General features: G+C 40.1%; 1 protein-coding gene across 5 annotated transcripts in view; it reads right to left on the reverse strand.

Moving 5' to 3' along the window:
- Positions 1-21,054, reverse strand: part of LOC140205260 (leucine zipper protein 2-like) — a 562,336-nt gene that overhangs the window by 171,832 nt on the left and 369,450 nt on the right. For all 5 annotated transcript variants that reach the window (XM_072272727.1, XM_072272728.1, XM_072272726.1 and 2 more), the window contains one exon: positions 13,172-13,242. In XM_072272727.1, the coding sequence (XP_072128828.1) occupies positions 13,172-13,242 (71 nt within the window). The remainder of the gene's footprint in view (positions 1-13,171; positions 13,243-21,054) is intronic.

Consider the following 21,054-nt stretch of genomic DNA (forward strand, 5'->3'; position numbering starts at 1 on the left):
GTGCTCAGTGAAGATCCTTAATGTCTACTGAAGTCCTTTCCATATTTACCTTCATCAGACTTGAGTCATACAAAATCAATGTTGGAATCAATTCAAGGACATTTGAAAATTTGCAAAACTTTTTTCCAACTTTAGAGCAATTGGCCACATAGTACAATCCTTAAAGTGTAACAATCGCAATCTAACTATCATTGTTCAGAAGAAATATTAAAAATTCTGCACGTTGAATCATTTTAACAGTTTTCAGATCCACAAAACTAGAATGCAAATTATGAGCAATATACACAACATTCTGGAGGAACTCAGCAGGTCAGGCAGCATTATGGAGGGAAATAAAAAGTCAAAATTCTGGCTGAGATACTTTACTGGGATTCATAAGTCCTGATAAAGTACTACTGAAAATGTCAACTGTTAATTTCCTTCTGTAGGTGCTGTCTGACCCGTTGAGTTCCTCCAGCATTCTGTGTGTGTTCTCAAGATTTCCAACACCTGTAGAATCTCTTATGACAAGTTATGACCTCTCTACAGGATTGACATCAAAGTGTCAGGGATTTGTTCTATTGCAAATGCCCATCAAGGTGATTGTAAATACTCAAAGGAATCCAACCAACATTCTGTGAAGTCTTTTCTGAAATAAACATAGGTTCAAAGTCATTCCCAAGTACACTGACATCAATTAGTAACCTATATTGTATCATTGTCGTGAGATCCCCTCAGTTTGTGAATATGTACAGGAATGTGTTGAATTTGTATAAGACAAGCATTTTTTCCGACACACAGGGTCTGAACCTACCATTGAGTTCTTGTGGAACAAGTTTCTTTCTGTTACTGAAGGTGACTTAATGGAAATGTTAGTTATTCTGCAAACAGAGAAGGCTTGCTGAGTCATTTCTGCTACCCTGAATCCTATTTGGTATTCAGCCATCTCTCTGATAATCTAACGTTATTTTGCCTTAGAGAAAATGAAGAAGGGTGAATCTACAGATACCAGCACAGTTTAATATACTGTATCAGAAGAGGACTTTTAAGCTTTCCTCCTGAATATTCAGGGAAAGCAAATGTCCTCAGAACTGTCAGAAAAATTGTAATTCTGGAAAGCTTACTTCACAAAGGTCTGTCAATAGACCTATCAAGTTGAAATTCAAGTTCATTGTCATCTGACAGTACATATACTGTATATAACTAAATGAAACAACATTCCTCTGGACCATGGTGCCCCCACAAAACATCTATAACATACAGCACACAAAACAAAATATTACCTCAAACAAGTTAATAAATTATAATTCAAAATGCAAGTAATGCACAGTGCAGGTAAACAACAAATAGTTTGCTGTCCCAGTGACGTGACCTTGGTGGTGGCAGGGTATTCATTAAACTCATAGCCTAAGGGCAGAATCTGTTACCAAGTCTGGCATTCTTAGTCCTGATACTCCTGTACCTCCTTCCTGTCAGTAGTGGGTGAAAGAGGTTACGGGATGGGTGGTACGGATTCTCAACAATGCTTTGAGCTCTTTGTGGACAGCACTCCCAGCAAATTACAGAAAAGGGGGGAGGGACACCTCAGTATCCTCGGCTGTTTTTACTATGTTGTCTGCAGTTAATTAACTTCCTGAAAAGCATAAGGACAAACAATGCTGAAGTAAAGGGCAATGCAAGTCTGAACATGCTTATTCCAGGTAACTTCTAGGCTGCCCCGTTGGAAATCAGTGACATCTCCTAAACTGCACACCACACAAATATAAAGCTGATGACTAACTTGCTTGTCTGAGCAGTTTCGCCACTTGCCATACTAGGCCAATGAGAAATGTTTAATTGGCATGTTAGTAATTAAGAGACCTTTAGGGAAGAGTGGTCATAATGTCAAGATTGACAGTTTTTAAGTTCAACCAGATATAATAGTATTAAATCTAAATGAAGGAAATATAGATGGGTGAGACATAACTCCACTTCAGTAAATTTGGAAACTACAGTACAATGCAAAAGTCTTAGACAAGTTGAGTAAGGTGCCTAAATTGCACAGTACTGTATTTGTCAATATGGAGTGGTAAACAAGTTTGTAAATCAGGTGGGATCAAGGGACATTGGCAATAGTGAGAGTGGAGTGCTTCAGGATGGGTGTGGGACAGGTGGCAGAGAAGGAGTGCCAGGGACAGGGGTGGCACAGGTGCAGACTCACCCTGCCCTGAGACACCAGGCAAGGTCACTGGATCTCAAACACCTAGATCATTGATCATTACAGAATGTTTCTCTGGTGCTTCCCACTCCCTCCCCTCTCCCTTCCCCTTTTCCCAACCATAATTCCCCACTTACTGCCCTCTTCTCACTCTCAGTCCACATTAGAGCCCCATATCAGGATCAGCTTTATCATCACTCATATATGTCATGAAATTTGCTTTCTTTTTTGTGGCAGCAGTATCGTGCAACACATAAAATTCCTACTTGGCTGTGCAAAAAACTTAGGCACCCTAGTTCTAGATATATATATATATATGTGCCTAAGACATTTTCACAATACTGCACATTGAAAAGTATAATATTAAATAGATAACAGCTTACATTTGAAAATACTTACATAGTTTAGAAGAAATATATATATATATGTGTATTATCTGTTTAACTTATTTTCTTTTGTGAGTCTGCTTATATGATACTATGTGCTTGGGTGCTGCTACAAATAAGATTTTCATTGCACCTGTTCCTACATGTACTTGTACATGTGACAATAAACTCAACTTTGACTTTACAACATAAATCACACAAAAAACAGGAACGTTTGTGGACAAGATAAGTTTAAGATAATATTATATCAAAGGATAAAGCTTATAACATTTCCATAAAAGACACTAAGGATTGGGACCACTTAAGAGACTTTCAGGGAAGAGTAATCATAATATGTTAGAAATTTTATGTCAACATTGGCAGTGTTTAAATTCAACATGAAACAATAGAATTGAATCTAAACGAAGCAAATAGGAAGAATTCAACAAGGAGCAGCATTAAGAATGATAGAAAGGGAAAATATACAACAGAGGAACCTGGAAATGAAACAGATTGCAAAAAAATGTGAATAAATATGTACAGAAGAATGTATTAGCAGAAGTTAATGGGGATCTGCTACAAACTGAGATAGAGGATAAAACCATATTAGGAACTAAGCAAATATAGAAAATTAAATAAATATACTTTGTTTGCATTTTTGGAAGTAAAACTCATTGAAAATATTGGAGTTCATCTGTGAAACTGTAAGTAAAATAAATTATCTTTAGTTTACAAATAAACATGTTGGGGGGAAAAGCTGCATCCCAAGATTTTAAAAGAAATGATAATAGACAAAGTGAATACATTAGTTTTTATGTTCTAAACTTCCATGAATACTAGAATTATCTCCAAAGACTGAATGCAGCTTCAGAAAAAAAAAACAACTTTAACTGTGGGGGAAATGCTGATATCTATTTTAAGGGTCTAGTAACAAGTCCCCTGGAAAATAATAATAGCTCTGGGTTGACAGGCATATATGAAAGAGCCAGCATGTTTGACAAACCAATTAGAATGTTTTGAGTTTGTAGTAAGCCCCATTGATATAAAAAGTATTCACCCCTCTTGGAAGTTTTCATGTTTTATTGTTTTACAACATTGAATCACAGTGGATTTAATTTGGCTTTTTCGACACCGATCAACAGAAAAAGACTTTCGTGTTAAAGTGAAAACAGATCTCTACAAAGTGATCTAAATTAATTACAAATGTAAAACACAAAATAATTGATTGCATAAGTATTCACCCCCTTTAGTAAGACACACCAAATTAGCACTGGTGCAGCCAATTGGTTTTAGAGGTCACATAATTAGTTAAATGAAGATCTGTTTTTGGAGACCTGTGTGCGGTCAAGGTGTTTCGATTGTAGTAAAAATACACCTGTATCTGAAAGATCCAACTGCTGGTGGGTCAGTATCCTGGCAAAAACTACACCATGAAGACAAAATAGCACTCCAAGCAACTCTGCAAAAAGGTTTTTGAAAAGCACAAGTCGGATGAATACACGAAAATTTCCAAGTCACTGAATATATCTTGGAGTACAGTTAAGTCAATCATCAAGAAATGGAAAGTACATGGGACAGCTGTAAATCTGCCTAGAGCAGGCCATATTCAAAAACTATGCAAAAAGGGGACTAGCGAGGGACCTATGACAACTCTGGAGGAGTTACAAGCTTTAGTGGCCAAGATGGGAGAGACGGCACATACAACAATGAGCTTTTTGGCCATCAGGCTAAATGCTATGTTTGGCGTAAGGCAAACCTTGTACATCATCAGAAACATACCACCTCTTGTGTGAAGCATGGCAGTGGCTGCATGATGCTGTGGGGATGCTTCACTGCAGCAGGCCCTAGAATGCTTGTGAAGGTAGAGGGTAAAGCAACTGCAGCAAAAAAAAAGGACATCCTGGAGAAAAACCTGATGCAGTCTGCAAGAGAACTGCGACTTGGGAGAAGATCTGTTTTCCAGCAAGACAATGATCCCAAGCATAAAGCCAAACCCATGCAGGAATGGCTTAAAAACAACAAAGTTACTGTCCTGGAGTGGCCAAGTCAGAATCCAGAGCTCAATCCAATTGAGAATTTGTGGCTGGACTTGAAAAGAGCTGGTCATTCATGATCCCCATGCAATCTGACAGAGCTTGAGCAGTTTTGTAAAGAAGAATGCGGAAAAATTGCAATGTCCTAATATGCAAAGCTGATAGAGGCCTATCCACACAGACCCAAGGCTGTAACTGCTGCTAAAGGTGCTAAAAACTGGGGGAATATGCAAAAAGGGGACTAGTGAGGGACATATGACAACCTTGGATGAGTTACAAGCTTTAGTGGCCAAGATGGGAGACTGCACATACAACAATGAGCAATGAACAATGAAAGTGTATTTGGACTTTCAGAAGGCTTTTAACAAGGAGCTACACTTGAGGTTCAAAAAGAGAATTAAAAAAACTTGGAAATTGGGATGAAATATGGATTTGGTATAGCAAGACAAGGAAGATGCCAGCTCTCAGTAAATACTTCAGTTCAATTCCCCCAGTAATATAAAACTTAATCCATTAACTCTCGCCAGTTCTGCTCCTATCCATCTATGCCATCAACACTGTGAAGAGGATGATTAACCCACTGGATATCTTTGGGAGACCAGTGCATAATGAGAACCTGCAAATGCCACACAACCAGCACCCAAAGTCGCGATTGAGTCAAGCTGACAGTGTCATGCAGCAACAAGACTAATTTCTGTGCCACTGTTCCAACCTCAGTTGAGTTTCTACTCAGTTGTAAATCCCCAAGATGCAAATGGGGACAGACTTAGCTGCAGAAATTCCATTGTAAAACAAAGATGGGTAGATTGTTTTTTGTTGGAGATGGTCAATAGCTGACAGTTTGTGTCATGGATGTAACATGCTACTAGTCAGCCCATGCCAAAATGTTTCTTAGGCTTTACTGCATGCAGATATGGCCTGCTTTGTCTGCTGATGGGTTGTGGATGAAGGTGAACATTGTGGAATCATTAGCCACCCCCACTTCTCACCTTATGATAGATGGAATATCACTGATGAGGCAACTGAAGTTGCTGAGGTTTAGGACATTGCACGAGGAACTCCTGTGGTGATGTCACAGGACTGATATGATTGACCTCTGACAACTACAACTGATTTTCTTTCAGCAAGATATGACATAGTTTTTACTATTCTCCATTGTGCCCATTGATCTCTGCTTACCAGGGCTCCCAATTCCCTTTCTAATGCCAAGGAGATTGACTCTTACCTTATTTCTCAAACTCAGCCCTTTGATCCTGGTTTAGATTTTGATTTTGACTATGCCCGGAGCTAAGAAGTCTAATGAGCTTAAGAATCCTCCCAGTTGCATCTTTACAAACTTCTGGAGGTTATCAAGACTCCACATCATAACATTGTTTATCCAAGACGGAGAAAGGAAGATTGAAATTCCATTGTCAGTCAATTTTATTGACTGGGTTGGTGTAAGTCAGATTGAACTGAAGTACATTTTCCAAGTGAATATCTATCCTCAATCACTTTTTTCCTGGTGAAATTGCTCTGAATTTATTGACAATTTGTTGTTACTCACTTCTATAAGTTCAGCTTCTTCTGCTTTTTAAATAGACTATTTTCTGTAAAATTGACATTATTGTGCCGTATAACTGAATCTCGCTGTGAGTTCAGTAATCAACATCACCCTCCCTCTAGCTAACAGATAACATTGCATTAACAGGACAGAGACACTTCTGTCATTTCAGGTATTGTTACTTCCATTCCTAATCACACAGGACCTGCATTTCAATTATTTAATTAATCCCATTTATATTATTAGTTCTGCAAATTAACTGTTCTTGCATTTCCCTCTCTCAAAGCTTTCTCTTTATCTTTTTAAATATGTTTTCCATTTCCAGTAAAATATCATTAATTAAAATGTTTAACTTAATTTCTCTCTCCTCTGTTGCTGTCTATGTGTTGAGCATTTCTGTTTATATTTAGAAATAATTCATGTAAGTCTTTCAACATAAAGATCACATGCTTCCGACTGGGAATACTGCATTCAGAGAATATCACTCCACTTTACTCTGGAATCAGGTAAACGTTTGAGTCTAGATTTACTGTATATTATGCACTGACAAGAACCTTAACTTCCTCAAACTTCATTTCTCTCTCATTAAACAGAGCACTGCCGTTCATTGAATGGTTCAATGGTTCCATTTAATAATCAGATAACGTATACAGTATACAAACTAAAATTTTTACTCTTCACAGACATCCACAAAACAGAAGAAAAGCCTCAAAGAATGAATGACAGAAAATCATTAGGACCCCAAACCACCCCCTCCTGACTCCCTCCCACGCACAAGCAGCAGCAAAGCATCAACCCTTCCCCCCGTTCCAGCAGGAAGCATCAGGGCCCACCGCCCACCAAGCAAGCAATAGCATGGTCCCCAAAGAGACCATCATCTGCAGTCCAAGAAAAATCATTGCTCACCCAACAGCTCGATGTGCCAAAGACTCTCCCCCTCATGAACAAGAGAGAGAGAAGTGAGGGGAGAGATGAACTGAGTGCTGTTTCGTTGTGACAGTCTGAAACAAAGCTTATTTGGGCTCACCCAACTCAGGAACCGGGAGAAAGAGAGAGAGAGAGAGAGATCACTTGTGCAGAGCCCTCCGATGGCTGCACTCGCTGTCTCAATATTCCAATCTCCCATGATGTTTCTCTGAATAAGTTCCTATTGACTCCAGCAAGTCATTTCTAAGAGTAAGCTATCTCTAGGCTTTTTATTGAAGGATCCATTAGCTTCCTGTTTTCTGATTCCCTAAGGATCCTATGTTTACTTTCATAGCTCAAAGAGTTATGTAGTTGGAACTCTAATTCCACTCTAGTTAGCATTTCAGTCTTCCCCCATTCAGACCCTGGTATTTGAATTTACTTGGACAACTAATGGTCAGCTCTATTCCTTCCTCCGATTGGTACTTGTGCAAGGGTTTTCATTAGTTATTGTGTGTGGTCTATATGAGATTAATAGAAAATGAGGAAATAAGTGCTGTGTTCTGATTACCTATCTTGAGAATATTATCCCCACCATTCTATCACACTAATAAATCATGAGTGTTAAGATTATTTGAATATATAACAATGATTTCTCTAAGAATAAATTTCCATTAGAAACCATATTTATACTGTACATAGAAAACATATTACTGACAAAGTTGCAATAACAGAATGAAAATCTTTCCAGCATGAGTTAATAGATTGGAAACATGATAGTTATATGATTTAGACTTAATTGTTTGGCTATTGATATAGAAGCTATAAATATATGCAAGATCTAATCCATCTTCTAAACCCAACTTTCAGATTGGAGGAGCAACACCTCATATTCCGTCTGGGTAGCCCAAATCTGATGGCATGAACATCAATTTCTTTAACATCTGGTAATTTCTCGCACCCCCTTTGCTCCTTTTTCCATTCCCCATTCTGGCTCTCCTCTTACCACTTCTCTTCTCCTCACTTACTTATTGCCTCTCTCTGATGCCCCCTTTTTTCCCTTTCACCCAAATGTCACTCAGCTATTTAAGAAGGGGGCAAGGAAGCAAAAAGAAATTATAGACCTGTTAGCTTGACATAAGTGGTTGGGAAGTTGTTGGAGTCGATTGTCAAGGATGAGGTTACAGAGTACCTGGAGGCATATGACAAGATAGGCAGAACTCAGCATGGATTCCTTAAAGGAAAATACTGCCTGACAAACCTATTACAATTTTTTGAGGAAATTACCAGTAGGCTAGACAAGGGAGATGCAGTGGATGTTGTATATTTGGATTTTCAGAAGGCCTTTGACAAGGTGCCACACATGAGGCTACTTAACAAGATAAGAGCCCATGGAATTACAGGAAGTTACATACGTGGATAGAGCATTGGCTGATTGGCAGGAAACAGAGAGTGGGAATAAAGGGATCCTATTCTGGTTGGCTGCCGGTTACCAGTGGTATTCCACAGGGATCAGTGTTGGGGCCGCTTCTTTTTACATTGTACATCAACGATTTGGATTATGGAATAGATGGCTTTGTGGCTAAGTTTGCTGACGATACGAAGATAGGTGGAGGGGCCGGTAGTGCTGAGGAAATGGAGAGTCTGCAGAGAGACTTGGATAGATTGGAAGAACGGGCAGAGAAGTGGCAAATGAAGTACAATGTTGGAAAGTGTATGGTTATGCACTTTGGCAGAAAAAATAAACAGGCAGACTATTATTTAAATGGGGAAAGAATTCAAAGTTCTGAGATGCAACGGGACTTGGGAGTCCTCGTACAGGATACCCTTAAAGTTAACCTCCAGGTTGAGTCAGTAGTGAAGAAGGCGAATGCAATGTTGGCATTCGTTTCTAGAGGAATAGAGTATAGGGGCGGGGATGTGATGTTGAGGCTCTATAAGGCGCTGGTGAGACCTCACTTGGAGTACTATGGGCAGTTTTGGTCTCCTCATTTAAGAAAGTATGTGCTGACATTGGAGAGGATACAGAGAAGATTCACTAGAATGATTTCAGGAATGAGAGGGTTAACATATGAGGAACGTTTGTCCGCTCTTGGACTGTATTACTTGGAGTTTAGAAGAATGGGGGGAGACCTCATAGAAACATTTCGAATGTTAAAAGGCATGGACAGAGTGGATGTGGCAAAGTTGTTTCCCATGATGGGGGAGTCTAGTACGAGAGGGCATGATTTAAGGATTGAAGGGCGCCCTTTCAGAACAGAAATGCGAAGAAATTTTTTTAGTCAGAGGGTGGTGAATCTATAGAATTTGTTGCCACGGGCAGCAGTGGAGGCCAAGTCATTGGGTGTATTTAAGGCAGAGATTGATAGGTATCTGAGTAGCCAGGGCATCAAAGGTTATGGTAAGAAGGCGGGGGAGTGGGACTAAATAGGAGAATGGATCAGCTCATGATAAGATGGTGGAGCAGACTTGATGGGCCGAATGGCCTACTTCTGCTCCTTTGTCTTATGGTCTTATGGTCTTATGATCCACTGTCCTCTCCTATCAAATTCCTTCTTCTTAATCCCTTTACCTTTTGCACCTATTCCCCTCCCAGCCTCTTACTTCATCCCCACCCTCACCCACTTACCCCCCACCCCCTCACCTGGCTTTATCTATCATCTTCCAACTGGTACGCTTTCCCTTTCCCCTACTTTCTGACTTCTCCCCCCAACCATTCCAGTCCTGAAGAAGGGTCTCGAACGGAAACATCAACTCTTTATTCCTTTCCATAGATTCTCCCCGAGCTGCTGAGCAGCTTTGTGTGTGTGTTACTCTGGATTTCCAGCGTCTGCAGAATCTCTTGTGTTTTCCATCTTTTAATGACTTTTTTTTTGTTTTCAGAAGGCTCAAATGATATTGTTTATTCCTTGACTGAAAAATATATGGATTTTACAGAATAATTGCAGACATTATAAACTAATTAAATTCAGAGCTCAACCAACAGTCCCAACAAAATCAGACAGATTTGTCTTTATGCCACCCATTATTTCATCATTGATATTTTTCATTGTTCTATGCAATTGAGCGTCGATGGCCAAAATGTCAATGGCTTGACTCTAAGTGGCACGAAGAAAAATTTGTCTGCTTTCGTTGAAGTATTTAAGATCTGAATTTTATTAGTTTTTAATGTGTGCTATCACTCTCTAAAATATGCACATCACTTACAGAAGAAATAAAGAAAATAGGGACACCAATGCAATCCCATACATTTATTAATATCCCATTAATATTAATATTAAACAGGAAATTAGAAATGTGTGCAATAAAGGAACAGCAGTTATAATGGGTGACTTCAATCTACATGTGGATTGGGTGAACCAAATTGGTAAAGATGCTGAGGAAGAGGATTTCTTGGAATGTATGCGGGATGGTTTTTTGAACCAAAATGTCGAGGAACCAACTAGAGAGCAGGCTATTCTGGACTGGGTTTTGAGCAATGAGGAAGGGTTAATTAGCAATTTTGTCGTGAGAGGCCCCTTGGGTAAGAGTGACCATAATATGGTGGAATTCTTCATTAAGATGGAGAGTGACATAGTTAATTCAGAAACAAAGGTTCTGAACTTAAAGAGGGGCAACTTTGAAGGTATGAGACGTGAATTAGCTAAGATAGACTGGCAAATGACACTTAAAGGATTGACGGTGGATATGCAATGGCAAGCATTTAAAGGTTGCATGGATGAACTACAACAATTGTTCATCCCAGTTTGGCAAAAGAATAAATCAAGGAAGGTAGTGCACCCGTGGCTGACAAGAGAAATTAGGGATAGTATCAATTCCAAAGAAGAAGCATACAAATTAGCCAGAGAAAGTGGCTCACCTGAGGACTGGGAGAAATTCAGAGTTCAGCAGAGGAGGACAAAGGGCTTAATTAGGAAGGGGAAAAAAGATTATGAGAGAAAACTGGCAGGGAACATAAAAACTGCCTGTAAAAGCTTTTATAGATATGTAAAAAGGAAAAGACTGGTAAAGACAAATGTAGGTCCCCTGCAGACAGAAACAGGTGAATTGATTATGGGGAGCAAGGACATGGCAGATCAATTGAATAATTACTTTGGTTCTGTCTTCAGTAAGGAGGACATAAATAATCTTCCAGAAATAATAGGGGACAGAGGGTCCAGTGAGATGGAGGAACTGAGCGAAATACATGTTAGTAGGGAAGTGGTGTTAGGTAAATTGAAGGGATTGAAGGCAGATAAATCCCCAGGGCCAGCTGGTCTGCATCCCAGAGTGCTTAAGGAAGTAGCCCAAGAAACAGTGGATGCATTAGTGATAATTTTTCAAAACTCGTTAGATTCTAGACTAGTTCCTGAGGATTGGAGGGTGGCTAATGTAACTCCACTTTTTAAAAAAGGAGGGAGAGAGAAACCGGGGAACTATAGACCAGTTAGCCTAACGTCGGTGGTGGGGAAACTGCTGGAGTCAGTTATCAAGGATGTGATAACAGCACACTTGGAACGCGGTGAAATGATCGGACAAAGTCAGCATGGATTTGTGAAAGGAAAATCATGTCTGACGAATCTCACAGAATTTTTTGAGAATGTAACTAGTAGAGTGGATAGGAGAGAACCTGTGGATGTGGTATATTTGGATTTTCAGAAGGCTTTTGACAAGGTCCCACACAGGAGATTAGTGTGCAAACTTAAAGCACACGGTATTGGGGGTAAGGTATTGGTGTGGGTGGAGAGTTGGTTAGCAGACAGGAAGCAAAGAGTGGGAATAAATGGGACCTTTTCAGAATGGCAGGCGGTGACTAGTGGGGAACCGCAAGGCTCAGTGCTGGGACCCCAGTTGTTTACAATATATATTAATGACTTGGATGAGGGAATTAAATGCAGCATCTCCAAGTTTGCGGATGACACGAAGCTGGGGGGGCAGTGTTAGCTGTGAGGAGGATGCTAAGAGGATGCAGGGTGACTTGGATAGGTTGGGTGAGTGGGCAAATTCATGGCAGATGCAATTTAACGTGGATAAATGTGAAGTTATCCACTTTGGTGACAAAAATAGGAAAACAGATTATTATCTGAATGGTGGCCGATTAGGAAAAGGGGAGGTGCAACGAGACCTGGGTGTCATTATACACCAGTCATTGAAAGTGGGCATGCAGGTACAGCAGGCGGTGAAAAAGGCGAATGGTATGCTGGCATTTATAGCGAGAGGATTTGAGTACAGGAGCAGGGAGGTACTACTGCAGTTGTACAAGGCCTTGGTGAGACCACACCTGGAGTATTGTGTGCAGTTTTGGTCCCCTAATCTGAGGAAAGACATCCTTGCCATAGAGGGAGTACAAAGAAGGTTCACCAGATTGATTCCTGGGATGGCAGGACTTTCATATGAAGAAAGACTGGATGAACTGGGCTTGTACTCATTGGAATTTAGAAGATTGAGGGGGGATCTGATTGAAACGTATAAGATCCTAAAGGGATTGGACAGGCTAGATGTAGGAAGATTGTTCCCGATGTTGGGGAAGTGCAGAACGAGGGGCCACAGTTTGAGGATAGAGGGGAAGCCTTTTAGGACCGAGATTAGGAAAAACTTCTTCACACAGAGAGTGGTGAATCTGTGGAATTCTCTGCCACAGGAAGCAGTTGAGGCCAGTTCATTGGCTATATTTAAGAGGGAGTTAGATATGGCCCTTGTGGCTATGGGGGTCAGGGGGTATGGAGGGAAGGCTAGGGCGGGGTTCTGAGTTGGATAATCAGCCATGATCATAATAAATGGCGGTGCAGGCTCGAAGGGCCGAATGGCCTACTCCTGCACCTATTTTCTATGTTTCTATTTACTGCATTGATGCGCTCTGCTATATATTGAAAGCATAAGTGTAGGAGAGAAAATATAATCAGTTAGGAATTCAGTATGAGACTATAGTATCATGTTATAAATCCTATTTCAGAATTCTTCCCTCAAAACTAAGTTCACCGGCGTAAGATTTAGTCTGACAGGGTTAGATGCTCGGTAACCAGAAGAGTTGCAGTAGGAATAAAGACAGGTTGGTTATTTAAATCTGGGAACATATGTAAAACTATAATTATGAATAATATTACCAATATATTCTACACACTTACCACAGGCTCTTTTCATACACAATAATGAAAGGTAAATCACTCACTTCTGCTTCTGGCTTATGTCCAGAAGTTTTTGCACGTCATTTTTGGCAGCTGCTTCTTCAGTTTTCAAAGACTGTTGGGCAGTTTGCAAGGGAATAAATAGTGCAGTAAGAAAAGATTCATATATATTTTAGAAATGCAATATAATTTCGATAATTAAAGAACATTAATAAATGCTGTACAGAGAACAATTCAATTTTCTACAATGATACTAAATAAGAAAACATCTATTCTATCAGTTTGAATTCCCCTGTTTTAATGCTGCAAAGATACAATTAGACAAATTATACCTGCTTCCAGAAATATGGATAGTGATTAGCTATAATGCAAAATACAAACATGTCAAGTATTTACAAAGCATTATACCATCAGTGTTAATTATATTATTGTAGGTTTTGGAATTATATGAATGTGTTCCTACTGGAATAAATGTTTGAATACAAAGATATTTCAGTCTCTTTATCACGTGACTCAGTTTCATTTATTTTAACTAAGTATTTTCTGATATGAATCTTGTTACTTTTGACTAAATATTAGTTGATATTAAATGCTTAGATTGAACCTGATGTATTCTTCCATGCTTGAATTTCAGCTGGATTATCAAAGCCCTACACTCCATAAACACCAATCCCAGCTCTTGATGTTGGGCAGCATGGTAGCATACCTTTTTACAGTGCCAGCAACTGGTGTTTAAAAACCATGCCACAGTCTGCAAGAAGTTTGTATGTTCTCTTTGTGACCACATGACTTTCCTCTAGGTGGTCCACATTCCAAAGATGAATGGCTGAGTAAGATGTGGGCATGATATATTGGTTCTGGAAGCATGACAATCCTTCCAGGTTGCTCCCAGCACATCCTTGGACTGTGCTGGACATTGTCACAAACATTTTACCATATGTTTCGATGCTTCAGTGTACATGTGACAAACTAAACTAATCTTCATCTCATTACTTCTATCTCACCTCACTGTTCCTGGAGATATGTATAAGTTACCCTGGATAGTCAGCCAAGCAAAAATCTGCCAGTGGGCTAAGCAAATTACGGGGAGTAAATCGAATCTTAGAATGGGAGTAATCAATATTATTATGCCACCATATGAATTTAATGTTCTTTTAAAATATTCTAGCCACATTTAAATTTTCTGCAAAGTTCCTTGTAAAATATTGGTTCCAGGGCAAAATAATATTATTGCTTGAAATCAGAAAAAAATCTCAAAAGTTTGGGACTTTTTTGTGAAGAAAAAAACAGAGAAAGTGTCCATGCTTCAAGTCAGTGGTGACTTGAGACTCTAAAAAGTTCCATTTCTATTCTTATGAAAGGCCAGTAACCTAAAAGTTCACTCTTATCTTCTTGCAAAAACTCGAGAGCATTTACTGGGTCTATTAAAAACTTAGATTTTAATTTAACATTATTTCAGATTGACTTAATAGTTTAAAACTCATGAATTTAAATTCCAATCCAGTAGCCAAAAAATTCGTAAATATTATTGGTATCAGAATTTATTCAGATTTGGCTTTGAAACTGAACCAAGAGGTCAAACATGTTTAATTACTCTGGAGCTCGACAACTTTTAGTGAGAGAAACAATGTAAAAATTCAAATCATTTTTGAGAGCTACAGGAGGTGAACTTTCTGCTGCATTCTTAAACAGGGCCTTTTGTTCATAATTCTGGTTCACCAGGGTTTCCAGTGGCAGAATACCAACTTCCTTTGGCTGCTCTGTGTTCCTGCTGGAAGTCTAGGTACTAAACCTGAGCCAGGTTTAAACTGGCATAGCTTCAACAGCATCATTCATTTGAACGGAAAGGAATGGCAGCTAAAGATAGAAGGGAATCCAAGTCATTTGCATTTCTTTTGGAATTAATTTTGAATTAATTATAAATTTACTTAATCACTCATTAATTATATGTAGATTAATTTAATTATTTTACGTTCCTGATTGTTTTAAAATTTTATAATATTTTATGATCATGTATAATTAAAAATATGGCAGAATTCATTGGATACTCTTCAGTGCCATTCACAAAAATTACAAGCCTTTCAATGACTGATATTATTGGGCATGTATGCTATTGAAGGGTTGCATTTTACCATAGGAAGTTTTCACCAATCAGGTACCCGTTTAGGGAAATTGTTCCAAATAGTGAAGTATTTTTAGCATTTTACCATTCACTATGGTGGGCAGGATAGAAAGGTCCCACTAGGCTCGTGAATTATACCTTAAGGAGAAGTTACATACTGTTTCTCAGTTGTACTCCATTTTAATAATAGTTAAATAAAAAGACACCAAATTACAACCAAATAAGTAAAGCAGGGATGCAGGGACAGGTGATGTGTTGTGGCTCCATGATGAGGGAGCTGGTGGATCCCATTGTCGTTCCTGGTGACCACATCTGCAACAGGTGATGGTTGCTCGAAGAACTCAGGCTCAAAGTTGGTGACCTGGAATCCGAGCTTCAACATTGTGATGCATCACAATAGAGGAGAGTTGTCTGAATAACATGTTTCAGGAGGTAATCACGCCTGTTAGATTAACAACTTCAAAATCGGTTTGTGGTTAGGGACAAGAGGGTGTGACTGTGAGTGAGGCAGGAAATGAGGGTCAGGAAGTAGTGTAGAGGAGTCTCAACCCTTAAGCCAGTCCAACAGGTCTGAGGTTGTTGCTCCCTGTGACGATGGGAGTAGGGGTTGTGGGAAAGCCATGCAAACTAACCATGGCACTGAGGTTTGGAAAGCCATTCAAGAGGAGGATGAGAAGAGAAATCCAGTTGTAATTGAAGATGCATAGTAAAGGGGAAAGACACAATTTTCTGTCACAAGGATCAAGGGTCCCAAAAGTTTTATTGCCTGCCTAGTGCCCATTTACTGGACATCCCATTTGACCTGAAAAGGAACTTGGAGTAAGAGTAGAAAGATTCAGTTGTCTTGGCCCATGTGGATATCAACAATGTAGGAAAAGCAAGGAAGGAGGTTCTGCTGAGGGAATTTGAGCAGACAGGGACTAAATTAAAATTCAGAACCAAAAAAATTGTTAACTTGCAAATTGGAACAGGATTAGTAAGGTCAGAGAGTCAAATGCATGGCTCAAAGATTGGTGTATGAAAAGTGGGTTTGAATTTGCAGGGCATTAGCACCAGTATTGGGAAGGGAGACGTTGTTCTGATGGGAGGGGCTTCACCTGAACCATACTGGGACTGAGGTCCTGACAAATCATATAACTAGGGCTGTGGATAGGGCTTTAAACTAACTGGCAGGGTGGATGGGTTCAACAGCTGGGAAAAAGACGGATAAAGTGGAAGGGAAAGGGAGTACGAGGGAGGTTACTGATGTCTCCAGAATGAAGTATAAGAGAGAAAATTTAGAAAGGAACATAAAAAATTATCTTCAAGTAACATGGAGACAAAATTGAGACGAGTGACGAATACAAATTGAATGTATTTTATTTGAAAACACAAGGTTTACTAAATACGGTGGATGAGCTTATAACATAGCTATAAATTGGCAGGCACAGTATGACATTGTGAACATCACAAAGTTGTGATTGAAAAAACATCACTGCTGACAGCATAACATTAAAGGATACTCATTGCATTGAGAAGACAGACTGGTGTGCAGAGGAAATGTAATAACTCTGTTGGTAAAAAAAAAAAAGGATATTATATCCTTAGAAAGGAATGACATTGGATCAGAAGATACAGAACCCATTGGATAGAGTTAAGAAACTGCAAGAGTAAAAAAAACCCTGATGGGAATTATATGCAAATCTTCAAATAGTAACCAGGATGTAGGTTACAAATTACGATGGAAGATAGAAATGACAGGTAAAATGGGGAATGGGGGATTTCAATATGCAGATAGATTGAGAAACTTAGGTTGGAACTGGTACAAAGACAGGGAATATGCAAAATGCCGATGAGAGACAAGGAAATTCCACATTTGCTGTTGAACAAGATTTGATGAAGGAGCTGAAAGTAAAGGAGTCCTTAGGAAGCAGTGACCATAATATGATAGAATTCACCTTGCAATCTGAGAGGGAGAAGCTAAAATTGGATTATGAGTCTCACAGCTGAGTAGCTACAGTGGCATGAGAGAGGAGATAGTCAAATTTTATTGGAAGTGGACTCTCACCAGGCTGATGGTAGAGCACCAAGAGCTGGAGTTTCAAGGGGTAATTCAAAGTATGCAGGATCAATTTATCCCAAAGAAGAAGAAACATTCTAAAGATGGGATGAGGCAGCCATGGCTAACAAGGGATGTCAAAGACAGTAAAAGCAAAAGAGAACACATATATCAAAAATTAATGGGAAACTAGAAAATTGAGGCAACTAAAAAGATCAAGAAGGAGAGAAAAGATTAAATATGAAGGTAAGCTAGCCAATAATATTAAAGATGATATTAATCTATTTCAGATATATAAAGAGTAAAAGAGAGGCAGGAGTAGACACCAAACCACTGGAAAATGGTGCTGGAGAGGGAGCAACGGAGATAAAAAAAAAGGCTGACAAACTGAGTAAGTATCTTGTATCACACTTTGTTGTGGAAAGCACAAAATTCCAAGTAAGTCATAGGCAGATATAATTGTTGGGCGAAGTAATTATTGAGGAGATGGTGCTCGGGAAGCGGAAAGGTTTGAAGACAGCAGAGCAAACTTGATGGGCAAAATAGCCTAATCCTGCTCCTATATCTTATGGTCTTATGGTCTACGATAGATAAGTCACCTGGACCAGCTGAAATATTTATGTTGAAGATGCACAGAGTGCCACAGCTCTCCCCCACTTGAAAGATCAGATCACAATCTGGTTCATGTCATGCCCTTATATAAGCCCAAAGTACAACAACAGCTAGCCAATGTTAAGATAATAAAGAAATGGTCTCCAATGGCCATTAAGGCTTTGAAGAGCTGTTTTGAGGTTACTGACTAGAATGTGCTTTGTGAACCATATGGGGAGAACATTAACAGACTTACTGATTGCGTCACTGGTTTCATCAAGTTCTGTGTGGATACTGTAATACTATCAAGGACTACTTACTGCATCCCTAACAACAAACCATGGGTCACCAGTGATCTAAAGGCTCTTCTCAACCACAAAAAGAGAGCCTTCAGATCAGGAGGCAGGGAGGAATTTAAACATGTGCAGTGAGCTAAAAAGAAGATCAAGGTGGCTAAAGAGGAATACACGAGAGAGCTGGAGAACAAGATTGGGCAGAATAGCACACGGGAAGTGAGGAGAAACATGAAGAACATCTCTGGCTTCAATCAGCCTAGCTGTAGAGCCTCAGAATGCAGCCATGAATGGGTTAATAACTTAAACTGATTCTTCAATCCTGACGAAGGGTCTCGGCCTGAAACGTCGACTGTACCTCTTCCTATAGATGCTGCCTGGCCTTCTGCGTTCACCAGCAACTTTGATGTGTGTTTCTTCAATAGGTTTGACAATTGTCCCCCTGTTCACATCCCTCTCAGCACACCAGTCCAAGTGCTGAAGCACCCAATGCTCCCTCAGTACCAATGCCTCCCCTTCTTTCTGCTCCCTCCTCCCTCTCCAGTTCCACATGCTGATGAACGACACAGGCTACGACTAACTACGCGCCCTCTTTGCCCTGCACCGACCATCCATACTTCTACATACCAAATGTTATTGTCCCGATCTTCACCTCCTCCAGCCCCCAACCTCCACCAACTCCTCAGTCATCACAGACTCACCTTCTCTACCGAGCAGGTGAGAAGGGCTCTGGGGAAAATCAGATACAATAAAGCATCGGGACTGATTGGTGTGCACCCCAAGGCCCTGAAGGAGTGTGTTGAGCAGCTGTGTGAAGTTCTCCATTGCATTTTCAGAGTCTCAGCCTGGAAAGCGTCCTGACTGTCTGGAAAACATCATGTATAGTCCGAGTACCCAAGAAGAGCCAATCAAAAGTCTTGAATGACTACTATCTGGTGGCCCTGATGTCACATATCATGAAGACCCTAGAGAGGCTGGTTTTGGTTCACCTTTGACTCCTCGTAAGCTCAGTCCTTGATCCCCTGCAGTTTGCCTATGAGGAGCACATTGGAGTCAACGATGCTGTCATCTACCTGCTTAACAGAGCCTGCTCCCAGTTGGATAAGCAGGGCAGCACTGTGAGGATCATGTTTTTTGATTTCTCAAGTTCCTTCAATACTATGCAGCCCTCATTGCTGGGGGAAAAGCTCTGTTCACTGCATGTTGGCACTTTCATTGTACCCTGGATAATGGACTACCAGACTGGCAGGCTACATTTTGTGCAGCTTCCGAGCTGTGTGTCAGACATGGCTATAAGCAGCACTGGGGCCCCACAGGGGACTGTATTGGTTCCCTTCCTGTTTACCCTGTATACCTCGGACTTTAGATGCAACACTGAGTCATGTCATCTGCTGAAATCCTCTGATGACTCAGCCATAGCTGCGTGTATAAAGGAAGGATGGGAGGATGAATATAGGACCTTGGTGGAGGACGTTGTCAAATGGTGCAAGTATAATCATCTGCAGCTCAACATCAGTAAGACAAAGGAGATGGTGGTGGACTTTAGAAAGACTAAGCCTGCGCTGCTCCCTGTGACTATTGATGGTGAGGACGTGGATGCGGTAAGGACCTGGATGACAGACTTGAGTGGAGCACCAACACAGATGTTGCGTACAAGAAAGGCTAGAGTTGCCTCTACTTCCTGAGGAGATTCCCCTTTGGAGTATGCAGGCCTCTACTTCACTTGTTCTAGCAGTCTGTTTTTACCTGTACAATCCTTTATGTGGTGTTCTGGCGGGGCAAGAACATCACTATGGGTGATACCAACAGGCTCAATAGACTGATTAGAAAGGCTGGCTCTGTTACAGGAGTAAAATTGGACACACTGGAGGCTATGATAGAACAAAGGACCCTATGGAAAATCCTGGCAATTCTGGACAATGTTTCTCACACTCTGTATGCCACCTTAGCTGAACAGAGGAGCACTTTTAGTAAAAGACTAAGACAATTGCATGCTCCAAAGAGCACAATATGAGGTTATTCTTACTCTCGGCCATTAGGCTCTATAATGAGTCAACCTATAGCTGGGGAAGTGATGACCCCTCCTATTGGATGTTTGAGGTAACTATACTGTGACACTGCAATTTCCTTTGGGATCAATAAAGTATCTATCTGTCGTTACCCCAGAGTTCTGAAAGATAGGTGATGAGATTGTGGAGGCATTAGTAGTGATGTTTCAAGAATCAGTAGATTTTGGAATGGTTCTGAAATATTGGAAAATCACAATTGTCACTCCAGTCTTTAAGAAGAGAGGAAAGCAAAATACAGAAAATTATAGGCCAGTTAGCCTGCCTTCAGTTTTTGACAAAATGTTAAAGTCCATCTGTTAAGGATGAGTTTTCAGAATACTTGGAGGCACATGATTCTGTACAGCGAGAGTTCAGGGAAACTGGCATCAAATTCCCTGTATGTATCCACATACTTGGCGATAATAAAGGATTCTGATTCTGATTCTGATGATAAAATAGACTGAAGTCAACATGGCTTCCTTAGTGGAAAAGCTCGCTTGACAAATCTACTGGAATTCCTTGAGGAAGCAATGGGATAGGCAAATAAGCGTCAGTGGATGTTGTTGATTTGGATTATCAGAAGGCCTTTGAGAAGAGGTTACATCTGAGGCTGCTAAGCAAAACAGGAGCTCATGATATTATAGGAAAGATCTTGGCATAGATAGAAGATTGGCTGACTGGCAGAAGGCAAAGAGTGGATATGGAGGGGATTTTTTTTTTTAATTGTGGTATCTCGAACTCTATTGAATATTATAATGCCTCGACAGTGGATGTGGAGAGGAGGTTTCCAAAAGTGGGGAATCTTGGAGCAAAGGGCACAGCCTCAGAAGACAAG

The sequence above is a fragment of the Mobula birostris genome, chromosome 11, assembly GCF_030028105.1.
Source record: "Mobula birostris isolate sMobBir1 chromosome 11, sMobBir1.hap1, whole genome shotgun sequence".
NCBI classification, from domain to species: domain Eukaryota; kingdom Metazoa; phylum Chordata; class Chondrichthyes; order Myliobatiformes; family Myliobatidae; genus Mobula; species Mobula birostris.